Below are 17,601 nucleotides of genomic sequence, written 5' to 3'. Positions count from 1 at the left end.
CTCCTGCATGTCATTGATCCATCACGATCTGTTGACACGAGTAGGACAGTGGAGCTGTGATGGGTGACACTGCTGTATGTTAGCAGCATCCATCTGGCTTGCTCTAAGGAGAGGAAACTCCTCACACCCAGGCAGCTCCTTCAGCCAAAATGATACAGGTTAGAGCAGTGCTGTGGGAATCCACAGCTTCTTGGGATCTGGAGCTTCATGGAGATGAAGAGTCCCCTCCCTCCAGGACAAGAGGAAGCACCACATCCCCCGTGTCCCTCTTGGGGCTGGTGGCATTGAGGGTGGAGGCTTCTCCAGCAGCTGAAATGCAAAACCTTGCTGTTGATTCTCCACCCCACGCCGCACTGCAGGGCTGTGCATCCCTTTCTGGGGTGGTGTTGGGGGCCAGCCAGATCTCTCTGGGTTCCTAGAGGTGTTGGACGTGTTCATTAGCTATCCCCAAAGCTCCATGGGGTTCAGTTTGGGGTGATGGGGCTCCCTGTTGTGGTCCTGCACCGTGTTGTGCCGTGGCGGGTGCGGAGTCCTTTGTGTTTTCCCGTGTTGCTGGTGCCTTTGAGCCCTCGGGCAGACAGTCTGGATCTATCTCCTAGGGTAAGCATTAGCCTGTACTTGAAACGCAGCAGCCAGCCTGTTAAACCCTCTTAAAAACCTGTTGGAAGTCACGTTGTCATGGTCAGTAAGCTTTCATTAGATTCATTCCCAGTGTGTGTCTGATGGGTTGATTTTTTTTTTTTCCCCTAGAGATTTATGAACCGACTTCAAAACTTTGCCTAGAGAAAAAGGCCAAAAACCCAACAAAACAAAACAAGCCTGTTTTCCAATAGCATTAAACCCACCCTCCCATCAAAACTCCCCCTCCCAGTATTTGACCTTCTCGCTGTGTGTTTGCTGAGCTCAGCTACTGGAGAGGGTGAGAGCTGGAGCCTGGTCCAAAGCCTGCTGCAAAATGCAGAGAGCCCGAGGGCTGATTTCAGTGGACTTGGCCAGGTTTTACTGCTCTTCTAAAGAGTGACCTCACCACGCAGCCAGACATACAGTGACACCCTTTTGCATGAGGACAGGCTGGGGTAATTACCTGCTGCTTAATCCCCTTGTTAAAGCCTCTATTTCCCACAGAGCTAATACACAGAAAGAAAACTAAGCTAAAGAACTCCAGAACAGGCTAAATAAAAACTTTGGGGTAGAGAAAGAGCAAAAATTGTAGCCTGGTGAAGACCCTAGGTGCCTTGAAGGAAAAACCAGGGCAAAGTTGTAGCTGGGTTGTAGCATATTTGCTGGTGGGCTTTGCTGGGTGAAGGTTTTGATGCTCTCCAGCCTTAAATCTCAGCTCCTGTCTGTGCAGGTGAACAAACATCACTTGGGAGAGTGAGCTATGGACACACTGATGGATTTAGCTGTTAGTCAAATTGGGTATTTTTTTACCAAGACATCAGTGAACCTCTTTGGAAGATATTTTGGATGCAGTTGAATCAATTAATTGGAGAAAAAAAAAAAAGGATTTAAAGAAAGGGGGTGACTGTATGTTCTGGCTGGAGCTTCCATCACTCCCACTGCCCATCTCTACCCACTTCACTAAGCCAGCTGGCAGGGGCTGGCAGCCCTGTGCTGGTGCAGCCTCAGCAGCACGCCAAGCCCAGTGCCACGTTGAGGTGATGGCCACTGGCCCGTGGCTGCACCACACAGCGTGGTTAGGAAGTGGGTTGGAGGAACACAATATCTCCATCTCCCTCCTGGGTGCCTGGGGGTGAGCTGCAGTCACTGCTCCCTTAGCACCTTTTCTGCTCAACGTTGGGCTGCTTACTCCTGAGAGGAGGAACCTTGGTGACTTGAGCTTACTTGTCTTCCCAAGGCATCCCTGGAAAGACTGGCTGCTTGGTATGAGAACTCTGGTACCCATGTCTTGGAGGAGCTCGTGGCTCTCCAGAACATCACTCAAATTGCTGCAGTAGAGCTCCTAGTCTCACTTGGTTGGGGAAAATGTGGTGGCCTCGGAGAGAACCTCAAATTTCAGCTTTAAATTCAAAACATGGTGGAACCAAATCTGAAATCTGCTCAAGGCTTCTGTATGTGCAGGTGAAGTTGGGGCTTGTCATGCATGCATAGCTTGGCTGGCCCAAACTTCATAACCTGGTATGCATCAGCCACTGGATTTGCAGAAGGAAAGGTAGTTGAGATCAAAGCCTCAGAAAACGCTCATATTTTGGTCTTCACTAGAAAAAAGAACCCACGGGTCCATCAGCCCAGCCCGAGGAGTCCCTGGCTGGTGGGGCTGAGGGCAGCTCGTGGAAGTTCTCCCAGAGGCTCCCACATTTTCCCCACTCTGTGGTGCCCGTTTGCTTTCGGAGCAAGGTGCCAGGTGCCCGTCCCCAGCTTGGTCACAGTGCATCTGCTCCCAGGGCCACACTTGGTTCCTACGCTAATTTTCTTTATTCTGTTTCTTTCCCCCTCTCCTCCACCCCACCTTTCCCCCCTGTTTGTTTCATTTTCTCTTGTCCCTTTGGTTTTCTTTGGTGCAAACCCTTGAAAAGCACGCAAACGCAAACGTACGGTGCCTCCAGGTAGGAAGTGCATGTGACTCTGAAACTGTCTGTCCTGTCACTCCTTGTTCTTCATTTGGGACTTGAACGTGCAAAGCCTTTAATTAAAACAAACAAACAAAAAAACCCTCTGAAGATCAGGTTTTTTTTCAAGGGAATGAGTGAAAGCCCAAAGCATCCTCCCCACCCCGCTGCCTGCAGACAGCACATGCACCCCCATGTGTGTTTTGGCTATTGGTACACATGAGTGTTGGGAAACTGCCAAAATGACAATTGGAGGAAGGAGGATGTGAGAGTGCTTGACAGGCTTGCTTCTGAAGGATGGTTTCTTGATGGTCTTGCCAACCTCCTCCAACTCATACAACGCTGAACAAGAAAACTTCCCTGTTCATACCTCCCCTGCCCTTTCTCCAGCCCTCTTCTCCCATCCTTCATGGTGCCATCTGCTGCAGGAGCTTTGCCCACCAGGTAACGCTGGGTTGGGTGAGTTTCCTGATGTGGTGGCACCATGGGATGTGTCAGGATAAAGTCACAGCAGTGGCTGTGCCTGCTTTTGAAGGCAACACCTGGAGGAGAGAGCTCTGGAATGCTAAACTGAGATGATCATTCATTGCTTTGAGTAATCCAGTCTGGGGCTTTCCTAAAAAAACATGTCCCATCTGAGCAGGACTTTTCCAGTTTATCCTTTCAAGACTAACCCAGAGCCAAGCAGTTCTTCAGCCTCAGTTATTCAGTCTTACCCTTGACTTTAAACTTTTGGGATCAACCCAAATGCCAAGACCTGTCTATGGCTGTGTAAGATTTGCAATAAATGATCTCAGGTTCTGGAGAAAAGAGGAGATTTTCAAACACAGGCATATTTTATATGAGGTGGGTGTCTGAAGGTGTAGTCAAGTCAGTATTTTAAGATGAGAAATAACTAGGGGCCAAGCTGTTCTTAGAGCAGTCTAAATCCTCACTAGATGCATTCATGCTGGTAGACCTGATGTGATTGAGTGCCTGGTTTCCAAACCTGGTTTTGCTTTTCACAGATGCAAGTTCTCTAGCCTTAGTAAATCACACTTGCCACTCTGTGTGGCTAATTTACAGCATCAATGAATTGCAAGGATAATATCAGGAATGGATTTTCCTGTTGTGCTGAGCAACAGCCTGTTTGGAGAACCAGACATTTCTCTGCTGCTGGGAGTGGAATAATGATGTGCCACTTCCATCACATTTCTTATAAAAAAATTCTAAGTTTCATAAATGTTCTCAGTTAAGAAAAAGAGCTTCAGCTGGAGATGTAAAGTCATGGTTAGGGGAAAAACTGGCTCCTCGTAGGAAATCCAACACAGCATGGAAGCTCATTTAAAGCCCCACCCCATTCCAGCCTCCATCTCCTTATCACCCTCTTCCTAATGGTTCATACTGGGGCTGTTGGAAAAAAATCATCGTTGTGTGTGAGTGTGTGATGGTGTTGGGGGGGGGTTTGTGTCCTGTGCTGCTGCCCTCCTCGTGTTGTGTGGTTCTGATGCTGTCCTGGCTGGAGGCATGAGATCCCTAATGTCCTCAGATGCTTGAATGTTATCTGTGCTACCATGGAGCAGTGGATTTGCCTTCCCTTTGGATGTGGGAGCTGGCACCTGGAACTGGTGTGGTGGGATCAGCCGTAGGTACCGTTGAGTCTCCTGCAGCAGCTGATGGCTCCAAAGTGTTGCTGTGATGGGTGGCATGAGCTGTGTGTGTTCCTGTGGTGTGCAGACCTCCTCACCTAGCCCCCCTTTAACCAACCTCTGCTTGCCTTGCTAACAAGTGACACACGGACCAGGAGGAGAGAGAGAAAACATGAGATGCCCTTGCCTGAGGTCCTCCCTCCACATCTTGGGAGGTCTCCTGTCCCCTGGGCACACACCAGGGCAGGGTTTCAGAGCAGTGCAGAGCTCTGCCTTCTCCTTGCAGCTCTGCTGAGGTAGTGCAACGTGGTAGCTGTTCCCCAGGCTGCTCTTGTAAGGCCACGTTAGGTTGGGCGTTCAACTCAGATTGAATTTTTTGGGCCAGTTTGTGGATGAGTTTAGAGCTTCTTCTAGTAATTATTGTTTGAGCAAAACATTGGGGGTTTCCACCACGTGTGTGCCAGGCCCATCCACCTGCCACAAAACCTGAATTTCTGTCTTTGCTTGTGTGTTTTTACCTCTACATGGAAGCATCTGGGGTGGCCCAAGGGATTGCCACCTTCAGCACAGTGTAGACCTTGTGTTATGCAGAGGATGGAGCTGCCTTTGGGGTCCTGGACCCTTCAATCTCATGAGCTAAGGAGCTCTGAGACTTGCCGTGGTGGGAGCCATGGGTTCATCATCCCTGCTGAAGAAAATGGGGCTGTTGGCCTGTGTTCTGCTGGGTATGGACCTCCCTGAGGAGCTAACTCACCCGAGAGCAGCTCTGCACCCTTCCTTAACCGCTGAGTACCCTTGGTGCTCGATTTTTATTCAACACCATCCTCCCATCTTGGAGTGAATCTGCAAAGCCAGTGGTGGGTTTGAAGGGAGGTGACAGCCCAGCACTCCTCTGCACCAAGGTCAGTTGCTTCCTGGCGTCTTGAGTGAAGAGAATCTTCAAGTCATCAGATCAGGATGTGCTCTTCTCTGGATAGAAATGAACGGAGCTGGCCTGGGGAGCTGAGCCAAAATTTTCTGGCCTATTTTTATTCTTTTCTCCATCCTTAAGATTGGGAAAATTTTCCAGTTGCCTCAGTCTTTGAACACCAAATCTGCTCGGCTGAACGATGGGGGTTTTGAGGAGGAGCTTTGTGCATGCAGAGGAGAGGCTTTTCCAGTTGGGCTTTTTTTTTTCAGTAAAACTGGAATAATTAGTCTCATAATGGCTGAAAAATAGATCTGAATATCTCTACCTTTATTTTACAGCCCCATTTCCTACAGGACCTCAGCCAAGACCAGTCTGTTACTCTGCCAATGCTTGCACCCCTTTCCTTCCAGCCCTAAGCTGCAGTTTTGGAGCAGTTTGAGCAGGTCCTTTGCCTGCCAAGCGACACGTACACGCTGCCCTGGGGCTGTGGCCCCAACCACATGGACACAGGCAGCTTCAGGCAGCCTGTTTCCAGCACACCAGCAGTTCCTTGGCCTCCCCTTCATCCCTGCAGTGATGCCTCCTCCCCCTCGCCTGTCACAGGCGTGACTGGAGGTGGCTGCTCTGCTGACTTGGCACCTCGGGGCCCTGTGGGGGCATGTGGCACTTGGACAGCTTGACAAGGGCACGCTGGTGGCCCAGAAAGGAGTTTGCAGCAAGCCATGGGATGAGCCTTGTTGGCCTTGACCCTGAATGCAGAGTCCCCAAGCGAGCTCTTAAGTAGATGCTGCTCTTCCCAACCCTGTGCAGGGTTCTCCATCCTCCCCCCGACACCTCCAGCTCTCATCTCTCTTGGCTGAAGACCTGACTCTGAATATCCACATGAAATATTTATGGAGCAAGCCTCAGATCTCATGGGGTCTGAGGAAGAAACCAGAAGTGGACGTGGGGGCTAATTCAGTGACTTTTAACACAAAGACAGAACAGGCAACAAGGTGTTTGTTCATTGGTTGGGTTTTTTCTCAATTATTAACCAGAATTCCCATGGTCAGGCTCTTTTTCTTCCTGAGGAAGGAAGGAAACCCATGGTTCCAAGCAGGCAGCCACGTGGCTTTGCCTCATTTTGTGGAAAATCCTGACATGGACAGCAGGGAACTGGTGGAACTTGACCCTGGAGCACACTGCTGTTTCTCCTGGGATGCTCCCAACCTTGGGTCTCTGTTTTTGTTGCCCCTTCCCATGCCTCCTCACACTCCCAAGAGCAGCAGGGGTGAGTTTTTCCATTTGCTTCCAAAACTGGAGCTTCTCTTCACTTGATCCCCAACCGAAGTGCTGATCTCCAAACGAAGCAATGCCAACTGCTAGACCATGGGTGGTGGAACAGGTCCTCTGCTCAAACCCTGCCGTGCTGCTCAGAAGCCCTGGCAGCTGCTTGGTCTTTGGGAGGGTCACAATCTGATGGTGCAGACAAGTTTCTCTCTCTCTCTTGCCGTCACCCCCTCTCTTTTCTCCCCTGCTCTGCCTTAGGATGCTGTTGGAACCAAAGTCTTCTCCATCCTTCCCAAGCCATCCCCTCCTTGCAGCTGGTGGCATAAAGCTGGTTCTGGTTGAAGGGATTGGGGCACTGGGGGAAGTTTCCAGGACTGGAGGTTCTGAAATCAGCTCTGCCAGGATATTAATTGTCTTTATTTTCTCCTTCTAGACTCATCCCTCCTCTGAACCAGCTGGAGCTTCTGAGGAACCTGAAGAGCAAATCAGGACTGACATTCAGGTTAGCAGCAGAGTGAAGTGAGCTTGGAAAGCACCTTGCAACCTTTGCTTTTTTTTTTTTAATTTTTGGTTTTTTATTTCCTTCCTGCCTTTTGCATATGGACAGCCTGGAAGATGTGAGAGGTTTTGGCAGCTAGTCCCCCACGATTCAGGCACCCCCTCCCCATCCCTCTCCTCTACAGGAGTTTCTTCAGCTTAACGTGGCTCTGGAGTCATGTCAAAGTGCTTGGCTGAGAACACAGAGTCCTCTTTTCAAAGGGTCTGCTCGAGGTGGTGTTCCTAATTCTCCTCTGACCTTTCTGTTCTTCACCACCCTCAGAAAAGACCCAGGCTCAGGATGTGTTCGTTCATCCTCTGCTCCCTCCAGCCTTCCCTCACCTCCCCCAAGAGCAGGCAAGGTGGCAGTGGTGAGAAGTTTTTGCTGACTTTCCTGTGGTGAGGTAGATGTGGTTACCCCAGGAGGGCAGGAGTCCTGCAGCTCAAACCTGTGCTCGGGAGGGGTAATTCTTGGGGGGGGCGGGGGTTCAAGCAGATGAGGCTGCCCTGCTTGGTGACTGGGGAGTGTGCAGACCCTGGGAGGGATGGGAGATGCTGGTGGGCATCGAGGCCAGCTTGGGAGGTGCGTGGTGGGACCTGCCCTGGGCTGTGTCTCAGCATCTCTAGACCAGGGCTCGGGCTGCCAGCTTTGGAATGTATTTGAGCTAATGACTGAGGTTGGGCTTCTGAGCCTGTCTGAGCAAGGAGCAGAGGATGGAGGGGGATTTATTTTTGTCTCTCCAGGCTGCTGCCTTCAGCCCAGGGGAGAGGGCTGGGGGTGTGTGCAGATCTCAGCATCTCAGGGGTCACGGCTGGGTGGAGGCAGGACCAGGGCTGGTTACAGCATCACGCTCAGGGGCAGTCAAGCTCCTCCTGCCCAGGTCTTCTCCCCGTCCAGGCAGTCCCTTAGACTGGTGCCAGGGGAGGCAGACCCTAACCTGCTGAGAAGTGCAGCCTGCTTCCTCTCTGCTGGGACTACAGGGGTGAGGCTGTCCCAGGGCCCCGGGTTAAATCTCCTTGCCCAAGGAGGAGAAGTGAGGGGTTGAAGGCAGAGCAGGTTTTGCTCCTTGCTGGAGGGAAATGCCACCAAGATGCCTGGCCAGTGAAGGTTGAGAGGGTTCTTCCAGCGTGGCCTGAGCTTGGCTTGCAGTGCTATGCCTCCCCTTCTGCAGGTGTTGGGTTCACCTTGTCCTCAATCTCGGTGGTTTTTCGAGGCAATCCAGTGGTTTTGGATCTCAGTTGGAAACCACCTACAAAAAATTGTGGCATCCCATCCCTCCGTGTCACCTTTGCCCCAACTGCTTTGGCAAAGTGCCTGCCAAAGGCCTTGGAGGCAGAATCCCCACCTGGGTGTCAGGGTGGGGGTCCACATTCCTTCCCACCAGAGCCCCCTCCCAGCACCCCGTCAGCACTGTGGCGTGAAGATCAACCACCTACAAAAAATTGTGGCATCCCATCCCTCCGTGTCACGTTGGCCCCAACTGCTTTGGCAAAGTGCCTGCCAAAGGCCTTGGAGGCAGAAAGCCCACCTAGGTGTCAGGGTGGGGGGTCCACATTCCTTCCCACCAGTGCCCCCTCCCAGCACCCCGTTAGCACTGTGGTGTGAAGATCAAGAGATCTGACATGAGCTCTGTCCCAACGCCCAGGAAGGAAAAGCAAACGCCCCAATGGTCACAGGAGATGTTCAAACCCTTCCTTGCATGCAGAACCATCTCGAGATGGTGCATTTCCACAGGAAGGGAGCCATCCCCTGAGCCCACAGAGGTCCTCCTGTGCTCACCCCAATCACACGACCCTGGGGTGTCTCAGTCGTGCGTCGGCACAACGAGGGGATGGGACAAACTCTTCAACCCTGTGCGTTGTATGTGTCTTCTCTGAGGTTGTGTGAGTCTCCAGTGATCTTCTGTCCGGGCCAGAACCTCCAGGAACTAAGTGCTCTTTTCCCTTTCTTCTGTCCACAACTTCCACTTAGTCGTATTGTTTGGTATTGTCCTTTTGTGATGTTTTTAACAGTGAAGCAGCAATGTCTTTTGCCACCTGACCTCATGCTAATGTACTATTGCTTCTGTTTCAAGGAAAGAGCAGCAGCCTGAACCATCGCCAAGGTCTGTATCGCTGCCACCACGCCATCCCCATGCATCCCCTCTAGAGCTCTGTGTGTCTACCATGTCGTGATCCCATCGAGGGAGGCATCCTGGGTGCTGACCTGCTTTCTCTGTGCTGTGCCAGTCCAACGTATCTCCGTCTGTGCTGGACCTTAAATCCTACCTCCCTTCCAGTCTGCCTCGGGCTGTAGCTGTGAGGATAGCGAGGTTGGGGGGTTAGAGGGAGGGGAAGGGCTGGCAGACACCCAGGGGTGATGGCAGGGCTTGGGTTTATGCTGCTTTTTTGGTTTGCCTTTTGTTGCTGGAGTCGTAGCTGCAAGAGAATCCCCCGGGCTCCAAGGGTGCCAGCGGGGGGGGTGATGCTTTGCCCAGAGCTCCATCACCCGAGGAGGTGAGGTGGGAACACTCACCTGGGCTGCTCTCGCTGTGGGTTTGGGCTCTGGCACCCTTTCTGCACCCCTTGGGATGAAGCAGGGTCCCTGCTCCATCCTCCCTCCCCTCCCAGAGGCCCCAGCACCTTCCAAAGCAGCCAGAGCTCACCTATGGGAGGGCTCCTCTGGCCACATCCCCAGGGAAAGCAGCAGGGCTGGGACCTGGGACACTGTCAGGATACTTTTCATTCCCTTAGAAGGATTTAATTTTGTTTTTTTTTTTTTTTTTGTCCTATGTTTTCCTAGTTCTTTTAAGAAGTAATTCTGGGACTGAATCCCATATTTATTTATTTTTCTCTGTTTTCTCCTGGGGTTGAGACACGGAACTGATCATCTGTGAAGATCTGCTTGGCTTTCAGGTCTTCCATCTCATAGCTCAAAACGTAGCTTACAGCCTGAATATGGTAAACACTGAACATGTTTTTCAGAAGTCTAACTGAAACCTGGCATTTTGCAGATGTAACTTTCTGCTGTTCCTAGGAGAGGCCAGAAACTGTTTTGGTTTGTAGTTGGTTTTTTTTTTCTCTCCTGGCATAAAATCCAACCAAAGATATCTGGGTAGATAAGGTGCTGACTAATAGAAGGAAAATTCCATCCTTCTTTCCTTCCCCCCACTCTGTCTTTCATCTGAGCTTTTCTCTGCAAGCAGAACCTCTGTAGATGCTCCATCCCCTTTCCTGCCAAACGATTCAAAGCTCCAAGATCATGTTTCAACTCTCCAGATCATTTTTTTTCCCTCCGTGGGGTCTCATCCTGCTCAGTGAGTGAAGGCAGCCTCCAACCCAGCTCTGGAAAGCAGGGAGCACCACGTAGGAAGGGCTCTCTGGGAGCAGACCAAGGTTGAAACCTTGGCCTGTGGCATCAGGAAGATCAGAGGAGGCATCAAAGGGAACATCCACCTTTCTCACAGGCTGTGCAGTGAGGTGAAATCTCCCTTCCACCAGATCAGCTCCAGAGCTGGGGCACTCTGAGGACTGAGGGTCTCTCGTAGGGTCCCAGCATCCCAGGCACTAGTCTTATTTCTTAGTTTTGACTCTCAGCCCTCTCTTGCAGGGTTCATTTGCACCACTTCCAAACCCTAGGTTGGCTATATTTAATCACAGAGGTTACAGGGGTTTTTTTTCCTATTCATTTTCTACGTTGCTTTCTTAATCCTATGGCACAGAAAGAATTAATTATAGCCTTTCCCTGCCCTTTTGCAGGGCATTTTTTACTAAATATAGCCCCTTCACCAAGTGCTGCTTTCCTGCCCCTGTAGTGTGTCTGTCTCCTGTGGCACTGAGAGTTTCTCTGCCCCCTGTTGTGAACCAGACCCATAGGCTGAGGCTCTGCAGCTGCCAGCTATGGGACATGAGAGTCCTTTCCATGTTGTTCAGTTCAGCTGCTGTGGCAGAACCAAAGCTCTTTCCTTCTGGGTTTTGTTAGGTCCACATGATTCTACCTGCTCCTGCTGCCCTTTTCCACCCTGACCTGGCAGTGCTGGGTTAATGGATGGACTTGAAGGTCTTAAATTGGACCAAAACAATGCTTCAGACCTCAGGAAGGAATTTCACACCTAGTCCCTGTATTCAGGGGCCTCCATATCACCTATTTTCCTGAACAAAACCTTCTGGATCTTTTACATTCACATCCCAAATCTCCCACCCACTTTCATTGCCAACTATGATGCTCGGTGTGTCATCCTGCCCTTAGAAAAGAAACCTTGTCCTGCTTCCCAGCCCACCCAGCAGTTAATCATCCAGCCATGGTCTGTCACTGATGGCTGTTGCACTTGGGAAGCTCCTCAGCACGAATCATCTCTCAGAGCAGATCCCAGCACCTCAATTCTACTGCTTCAGTTGGTGAAGGATGCTCCACTTTCCATTTCCATCCCTGGAAGGAAGCAGACAGCCTCTCATCTGGAGGTAGCTGGATCTTCCTCCCGTTGTAGGTGTGCAGGGAGTGGCTGATATCCTCTATCCCTCTTTCCACAACCAATACACCACAAAATCCTTCTAGAATTAGCAGAATTCTGTCACAGAATTAACAGAATTAGCTTTTTTCACATCATAATATATTTGAAGTTAAAGCAGAGGTGCTGGCACAGCTCGTGCAATGTGCTGTGCAAGGAAAGTGATGCCAGGGTCGGGGAGCATCCCACCACCCTGCCAGGGCACGGGGCAGTTTTGGGGCTCTTGCCCCTCTGGCTCTGATGTAGCCGAGCTGATTCCTGCCCGGGCTGTGAGGATGTGACCATGGGGTCAGTGAGACAGAGGCTTGAGGTCATCTGGAGTTACTTTGGTGGCTTTTTGGTTTGGACAGCTGATCTGAGAGACAGGTTATGTCCTTTCTCGACCATTTCTGTTCTGTTGCCCACCATGAGCTTCTCTGCATCCATCTGTGCGCTGGGAGAGCTGCCTGCTGACCTGCTCGGGGGGCACAGGAGCTGCCCTGCCCAGGCTGTGATGAGCAGAAGAGATGCCGGCCTCTTTCTGCATCCCATGTCCCTCTTCTCCCTTTTTTTATTTTCCTCCCTTTTTAAAATAACTGCTTACAGAGCCTCCTCTGTTGCCCGTGGCTTTGGGTGCTATGTCACCACCTCGGCCGGGTGAAGGGGTCCCCTGCCCTTCCCCGGGCTGGCTGCTGGAGCAGGGAGTGCCCATCACACCTCTGAGACCACGCTGCTCTCGTGAAGGCTCCAAACGTGAGACCTCCATGCCTCATAACCCCAGGGAAGGAGGGCTGCTGCGTGGTGGGGCTTCTCTCACCCCTTCTGCTGCAGAAAGCCAGCAGGGTTTGATTACTCACATGGTAATCAGGCTGGAAATTTGCTGTGGCATCTTGTCTCTGTTTATTTTGTCTTCTGATTGTAATGTCAAAAAAGACAAACGTATGGTTAGCCAGGACTATGGGGGGCTCCTGGGTGAAACGTGTGCTTTGGATGCTCTTTGCCAGATGGTTTGATGAACATCTGAAGGCATCTAGGACCATGTTTCTTCCTTTTGTGTTTTCCAAAAGATGATTGGGTGAAAAGCTAAAAATGAATGAACCACATGATCACGATCATTCGCATCAGAGAAAAAGAAACAGAAGGATTCGGGGGAACTGGGGAGCTAAAACTCAGATTACTTTGTCCAGCATGAGTTTAGTCCCGTAGGGCTTTAGAGGAACCTCTTTGGAAGGTTGTCCTCAGCTCTGGTTTGTCCTCGGCCCTGATGAATTTGGCAAGACCTTGGCTGTTCTATTGATTGGATGCTGGACTGGGCCACCTTGTGACGTGTGTGTATATCTGTGCGTATATCTATATCTCCATGTATGTATGTGTCTGTCTGAGCTACGCACAACAGCAAGATCTCTGCTCAGGGGGGTGATCAAGGCTGCTGTACGCACTGGAGGAGGCCTTTGGTTGACTCAGTGGGCCCCTGCTCATCCAGCCTGGGGTGTCTGAGGTGTCACCGACTGCTACTACCCGTGGAAACCAATGGCAATCCCAAAAGCCCCATGGGCTGTGTTGTCCTGGATTGACCTTAGACCTTCTAACCGATTAAACTGGTGACTCATGCTGGGCCTGACAGTAATCTGGAAATAATCAGTTGCCTTCAGGGGAGCGGATTATTTGCACGGAAGGGACCCCATCACTCCTTAGGGACTGTGAGGAGCCCGGGAGGACCGTGACCCCTGCGTCCCCCCGAGCCGCGCCACCGTGCTCAGACCCCAGCTCCAGAACAGCCCTCGGGGCTCCCTGGGGGATGCAGGACCCCGTCATGGGTGCCTAAGGAGTCCCCAGGGCGTGGAGGGTGATGTCAGCCAAGCTTGCACGGGATGCCACCGAGCAGAAGGAATTCCTGGACATTCCTTCTGCGCGCGCTCGCGAGCTCCTCCGCTTGCCGAGTCGTGGAACGAGGTTGGGTGTTCCTGCCCCTGGAGCCTTTCCAGTTTGGCCACAGCCTCGGCAAAGCCATGGGCCACGTCCTTCCCCTTGCGCAGGTAGAGAGGGCTGCTCCATGGCGTGGAGAACCCTGGTCGTGGTGGCCATCTCCTGGCAGGGCAATGCCCGAGCAGCGACTCGGGGTGGGCTCACGGGAGCTGTGCTGGTGCCTCGGCAAAGCCAGTGACTCCCCAGAAAAGGTAGGGCCCACCTCAAAAGCGTTAGGGAGGACAGATGTGTGAACACAGATGTTCAGATCCCTTCCTGTAAGGGACTGCACCACACCCTGGTTTTATCTGTTTTTTGTTTTTTTGAGTGCCAGGCTTAATATAATGGGATTTGCTGTGTGAGAAGTGCAAATAATTCACAGATTCATTAGCTCTCTTTGAGGGTTTTTATTTTTCTTGGAAAAAAAAAGAAGGGATTTGAACCTTTTGGATGCTATTGGACAAAACAAGTCAAAGTTTGGGCACTCCGTGACTTAGACAATTCAAAAAAAATGATCATTTTTTATCTGCTTAGGCGAAGACGAGTAGTTTTTATGTCCAATGCAGATTAAAAAATCTCCAGTACTCAGTCAACTGTAGAAGAACCGATGCCATCGATTCCATGCAGAATGTGTCATTTCAAATACCACCATTTATAAATCACATTAAGACAAATTTCAGAAACCCTCTTGAGATATTTTATTATTATTATTATTATTTTCACTTAACGCTCAAACAGAAAAAAACTAATCCTGTCATGAACCCGGCCCTCAAAGCACCTGTCTTTTAAACCTAGAGTCAGTAATCAAAAGTTTCCTGTCTGGCATTTGCTTCCAGGTCTAATTTTTACTCTCCCCTCATTTCCAGTAAAAGCAAACCGTGCAGAGAGTCACTATGCGGATGCTGCTCAGGAAACTCTAGGTACCACGGGAAATGCGTCGCACGAAACTAATCAAAAGCTGCACGGCTCATTCTCCCTCTACCCTGCTACCACCCGTTCTGATCACTTCTCTGCTTAATAGAGGTACTAGATGAGTTTAAAAAAAAAAAACCAAGGTGGAAGAGCCTCCCCGTTGCCCGCTGGGAAATTAGAGGCTTCCTTGTCTGCCAACGGTGCAGAACGTGGGACTCGAAGAGATGAGGATGGGGAATTTGGTCTGGGCTAGCGAGCCAGTGTCTGCTCAGCAAGGAAGGAGGCCAAGGATTGGAGTCTAACAAATGATGGAAATTTTTTTTTAAAAAAATTAAGAATGAAACAATTTAAGGGTTGTGGTTTTTTGTTTTTTGGTTTTTTTTTTTCCCTTTCAAAGACCCCTTCCTTCCTATTGCTCCATTTCTCCTCAAGGTCCAGGGAACCCTTGCAAATTGAGTTGGACTGCACAGCAAGGTTGTTTAGTAGCATGAGAGATACCAGCTTCCTACCTCTGCTCAGTCACCGTTCCTTTGGCTCTCTCAACACTACCAAATTGACCTCTCCTAGCCCAGTGGCCTTTGGAAGCCACGGCTTGCCTATCTAGCACCTCTACTATGCAGCTAGAGAAGGACTAATCTCAGCCTGTCCCACCAGACCTAGGGGACACGGGTTCTCCTTAGCGTTGACGTTGGCATTGTGAATGGTTCTGTTTCTAGATCCCGTGGAGAACAGATAGAGCAGAGAGGGTTTTGTACCAGCAGGGCTTTCATCTTTTTCATCAAGCTGACAATTGTTAGGTGGCTTCAGAGATTTCCCAACCAGCATCCCTTAGTGCACCCATCTGATGGCCATAAGAGTATGCAGATAACGTGTGTCTTATTTGACTTATAAAATGCATCTACTTCCATGCCTGCACTGGAAGAGTCTCTTCCCCCCACCCCAGACACTGCTTCTCAGCAGCAAACATGCACCTTCTTGAGTGACCAAGGCCCAGAGTTTGCATGCTGTGAATGCTGGCAGGTGACCCCCCCAGCCAGGCAGGAGGAGGAAAGCCCAGGAGTGGCAGGGCACTGAGCGATGCCGCATGTTTGTGAAGCTGGATTTTTTGCATGCTCTTTTATTTTTTTTTTTTCTTTTGGAGTCCGTTTTAATTCTCAAAATCACCAGTCTCTGTCTCCCTCAGAAAGCCAACAAACTATCCAGGTTTAAAAGTCGAAAACTACGGTTTTAAAAGTCTCTGTATCTCTGATTTATCTCCATTAATTGTTCCAACTTGTATCTTTTCTTTTCTTGCTATTTTTATTTTTTCCCTGCTGGCTATTGTGATGATCTGTCAGTCTAGAGCCTAGGACTCGTGCCTGAGACTTGTGTGCACCAGGAGCTCAGAGGTAGTGTGGTAAATCCCATCTCTGAATGGGTAACAAAGAGGAAGGGGGCACCATCTAAGGTTCGTAACGAGCAGTTCTCCATGCTAGGAAATCCTTTATACCTGGATAAATCTTGGAGTTAGCTTCCTGCTACGTGTTTTGGTGGTACTGTGGTCTTTCTTGAAGCTTATCCTAGAAAAGACTGGTTTAAATATTAGGCGATCATCAGTTGCACAGACAGGATTTCAATATGTTTTCAAATGACAAAGGTTTGGTCAATAGTTCAGCTGAAAAAATTACCCTGACTTCATAGTGTTTCCATTGGCCAGTTGAGGTTGTTTTATCCGTGGAGGTGTAGTGCAAGCAGGGACTTCTCCCCAGAGAAAGGCTCCTCTTAGTTACTTAACGTTGAGGTTGGTTTTGGCAGAGATTAAAGCAAACAATGATGCTCATGATGCTGTCCTCTCACCTGTCCACGTCCAGGTCTGTTTTCTGGAATATCAGCCACTCTGATCTTAATGTCTTCCTTGCATGTCTTCCTAGGCATAAATTTTTAATTGGTAAAGCCAGTCGAATGTTTTCTATTTTCTCCTGAATTCCTTTCCACTGTTGTCCTCATTTCATCTCCCCCCATCTTGAGTCCTGTAAGGGAAAGGGAGGCTGAAACAAATGATTACCTCAAGATCTTCTTAATCTACTGGAGACCTCGAGAAGGTGGATTACAGACTGTGGTTCTTCCAGTCAAAAATGAGTCTTGAACTTTAGAGTAGCTACAAGAGCATCTGTGTTACCTGCATCCATCCTCAATGTAGTGTTTTATACTGTGTTCTAGCAAAATTATAGGTGAACCTTGAAGGGACATAAAAATAATTCATATGACCTGTTTTCCTGGACCCTTGGGCTGCCTGCCTGCAGTCCTCAACTGCACCAACTCTTAGCAGCAGATGCCAGCACTTTGATGCATCTAAGGCCGAGTGCTAAAAGCCTTCATCTAGGATGCAGATAACAAAATAACAGTAAAGGACGAGGCAATCATGGGAAATTCAATGTAGGTAAATTAATAGAAAACTTCTTAGAAGCTGTGGTTCCTTAATGTACTAAACCAATGATCTCTAGTCAATAAATGCAATAGTGCTTGAATTTTCAGAGGGTCATGTAACTAAGCCAGATTATCCGGGTCTATCATATTCTGCTTCGTAAGAGACTTTCCTGGCATCTCCTCAGAGATGAAGGCACCACAAAGACCTGAAAGTGGGAAGAAATGGCACCTAGAGCAGTGAAGGAAGGGTGTTTGTAGAGCCCTTGGCTGACCTGTGGATCTGGGTGTAATGTGGTTCTTAAAAGCTTGTTTAAGCAGAATCAGCCTGCTGGAAGATGCCATCTGGCTGGTTTGCTTTGCTCCTGGAACACCAAACAGCTGAGCTGGCAAATAGCAAAAGGTTGTGAGGAGATGCAGGATGTGGCTGATGTGGTGTTTGACAGCTCTCAATGTTAGCGTGGGGGAAAAAAGATTGTTAGGAAGAGAGGGGTGATTGTAACAGCAGTGCTGCAAAGAGGCAAAGGCCAAGGTGAAATACATGTGTGTGGCTCCAGTGTCCCAACACCCACCCGAGGCCACCTTCTCAGCCAGGCTGACGTGGTGGCTCCAGGGATGGTGCAACTCTGGTCTTTCCTGCTATGACTTCAGTGACTCCCTTCAACCCGAGTCGAATACTGTGGGTGTGGATGAGGAAGGGAAGAGGGATTACTCCCCATGGCATTGATCATTGGTTGACCTTTGGTTCTCCTTAGGCCCAGGTTGCTCTGCTTCTCCAAACTGTTCTCTGGAGTGAATGCACCTTTGCAGTGGCTTTTCTGAAATCACTGGAGGCAAACCAGGCTTGAGCCTGGTCCTCCAATTTCTGCTTTAGTCATGGCAAGTTTTGCACAGACAGATGTATTTTCCTTTCCTTCACGTCTCCAGTAACTGGTTTCTGC

General features: G+C 49.9%; 1 protein-coding gene across 1 annotated transcript in view; it reads left to right on the top strand.

Moving 5' to 3' along the window:
• Positions 1-17,601, top strand: part of KCNQ2 (potassium voltage-gated channel, KQT-like subfamily, member 2) — a gene marked incomplete at its 5' end in the record, with an annotated part of 43,134 nt that overhangs the window by 9,544 nt on the left and 15,989 nt on the right. Inside the window, 4 exon segments of the mRNA XM_008946752.1 lie at positions 2,538-2,567; positions 6,811-6,879; positions 8,990-9,019; positions 14,212-14,265. Of these exon segments, the coding sequence (XP_008945000.1) occupies positions 2,538-2,567; positions 6,811-6,879; positions 8,990-9,019; positions 14,212-14,265 (183 nt within the window).

The sequence above is a fragment of the Merops nubicus genome, unplaced genomic scaffold, assembly GCF_000691845.1.
Source record: "Merops nubicus isolate BGI_N331 unplaced genomic scaffold, ASM69184v1 scaffold1009, whole genome shotgun sequence".
Taxonomy (NCBI): domain Eukaryota; kingdom Metazoa; phylum Chordata; class Aves; order Coraciiformes; family Meropidae; genus Merops; species Merops nubicus.
This window is presented reverse-complemented; position numbering and strand designations above follow the sequence as displayed.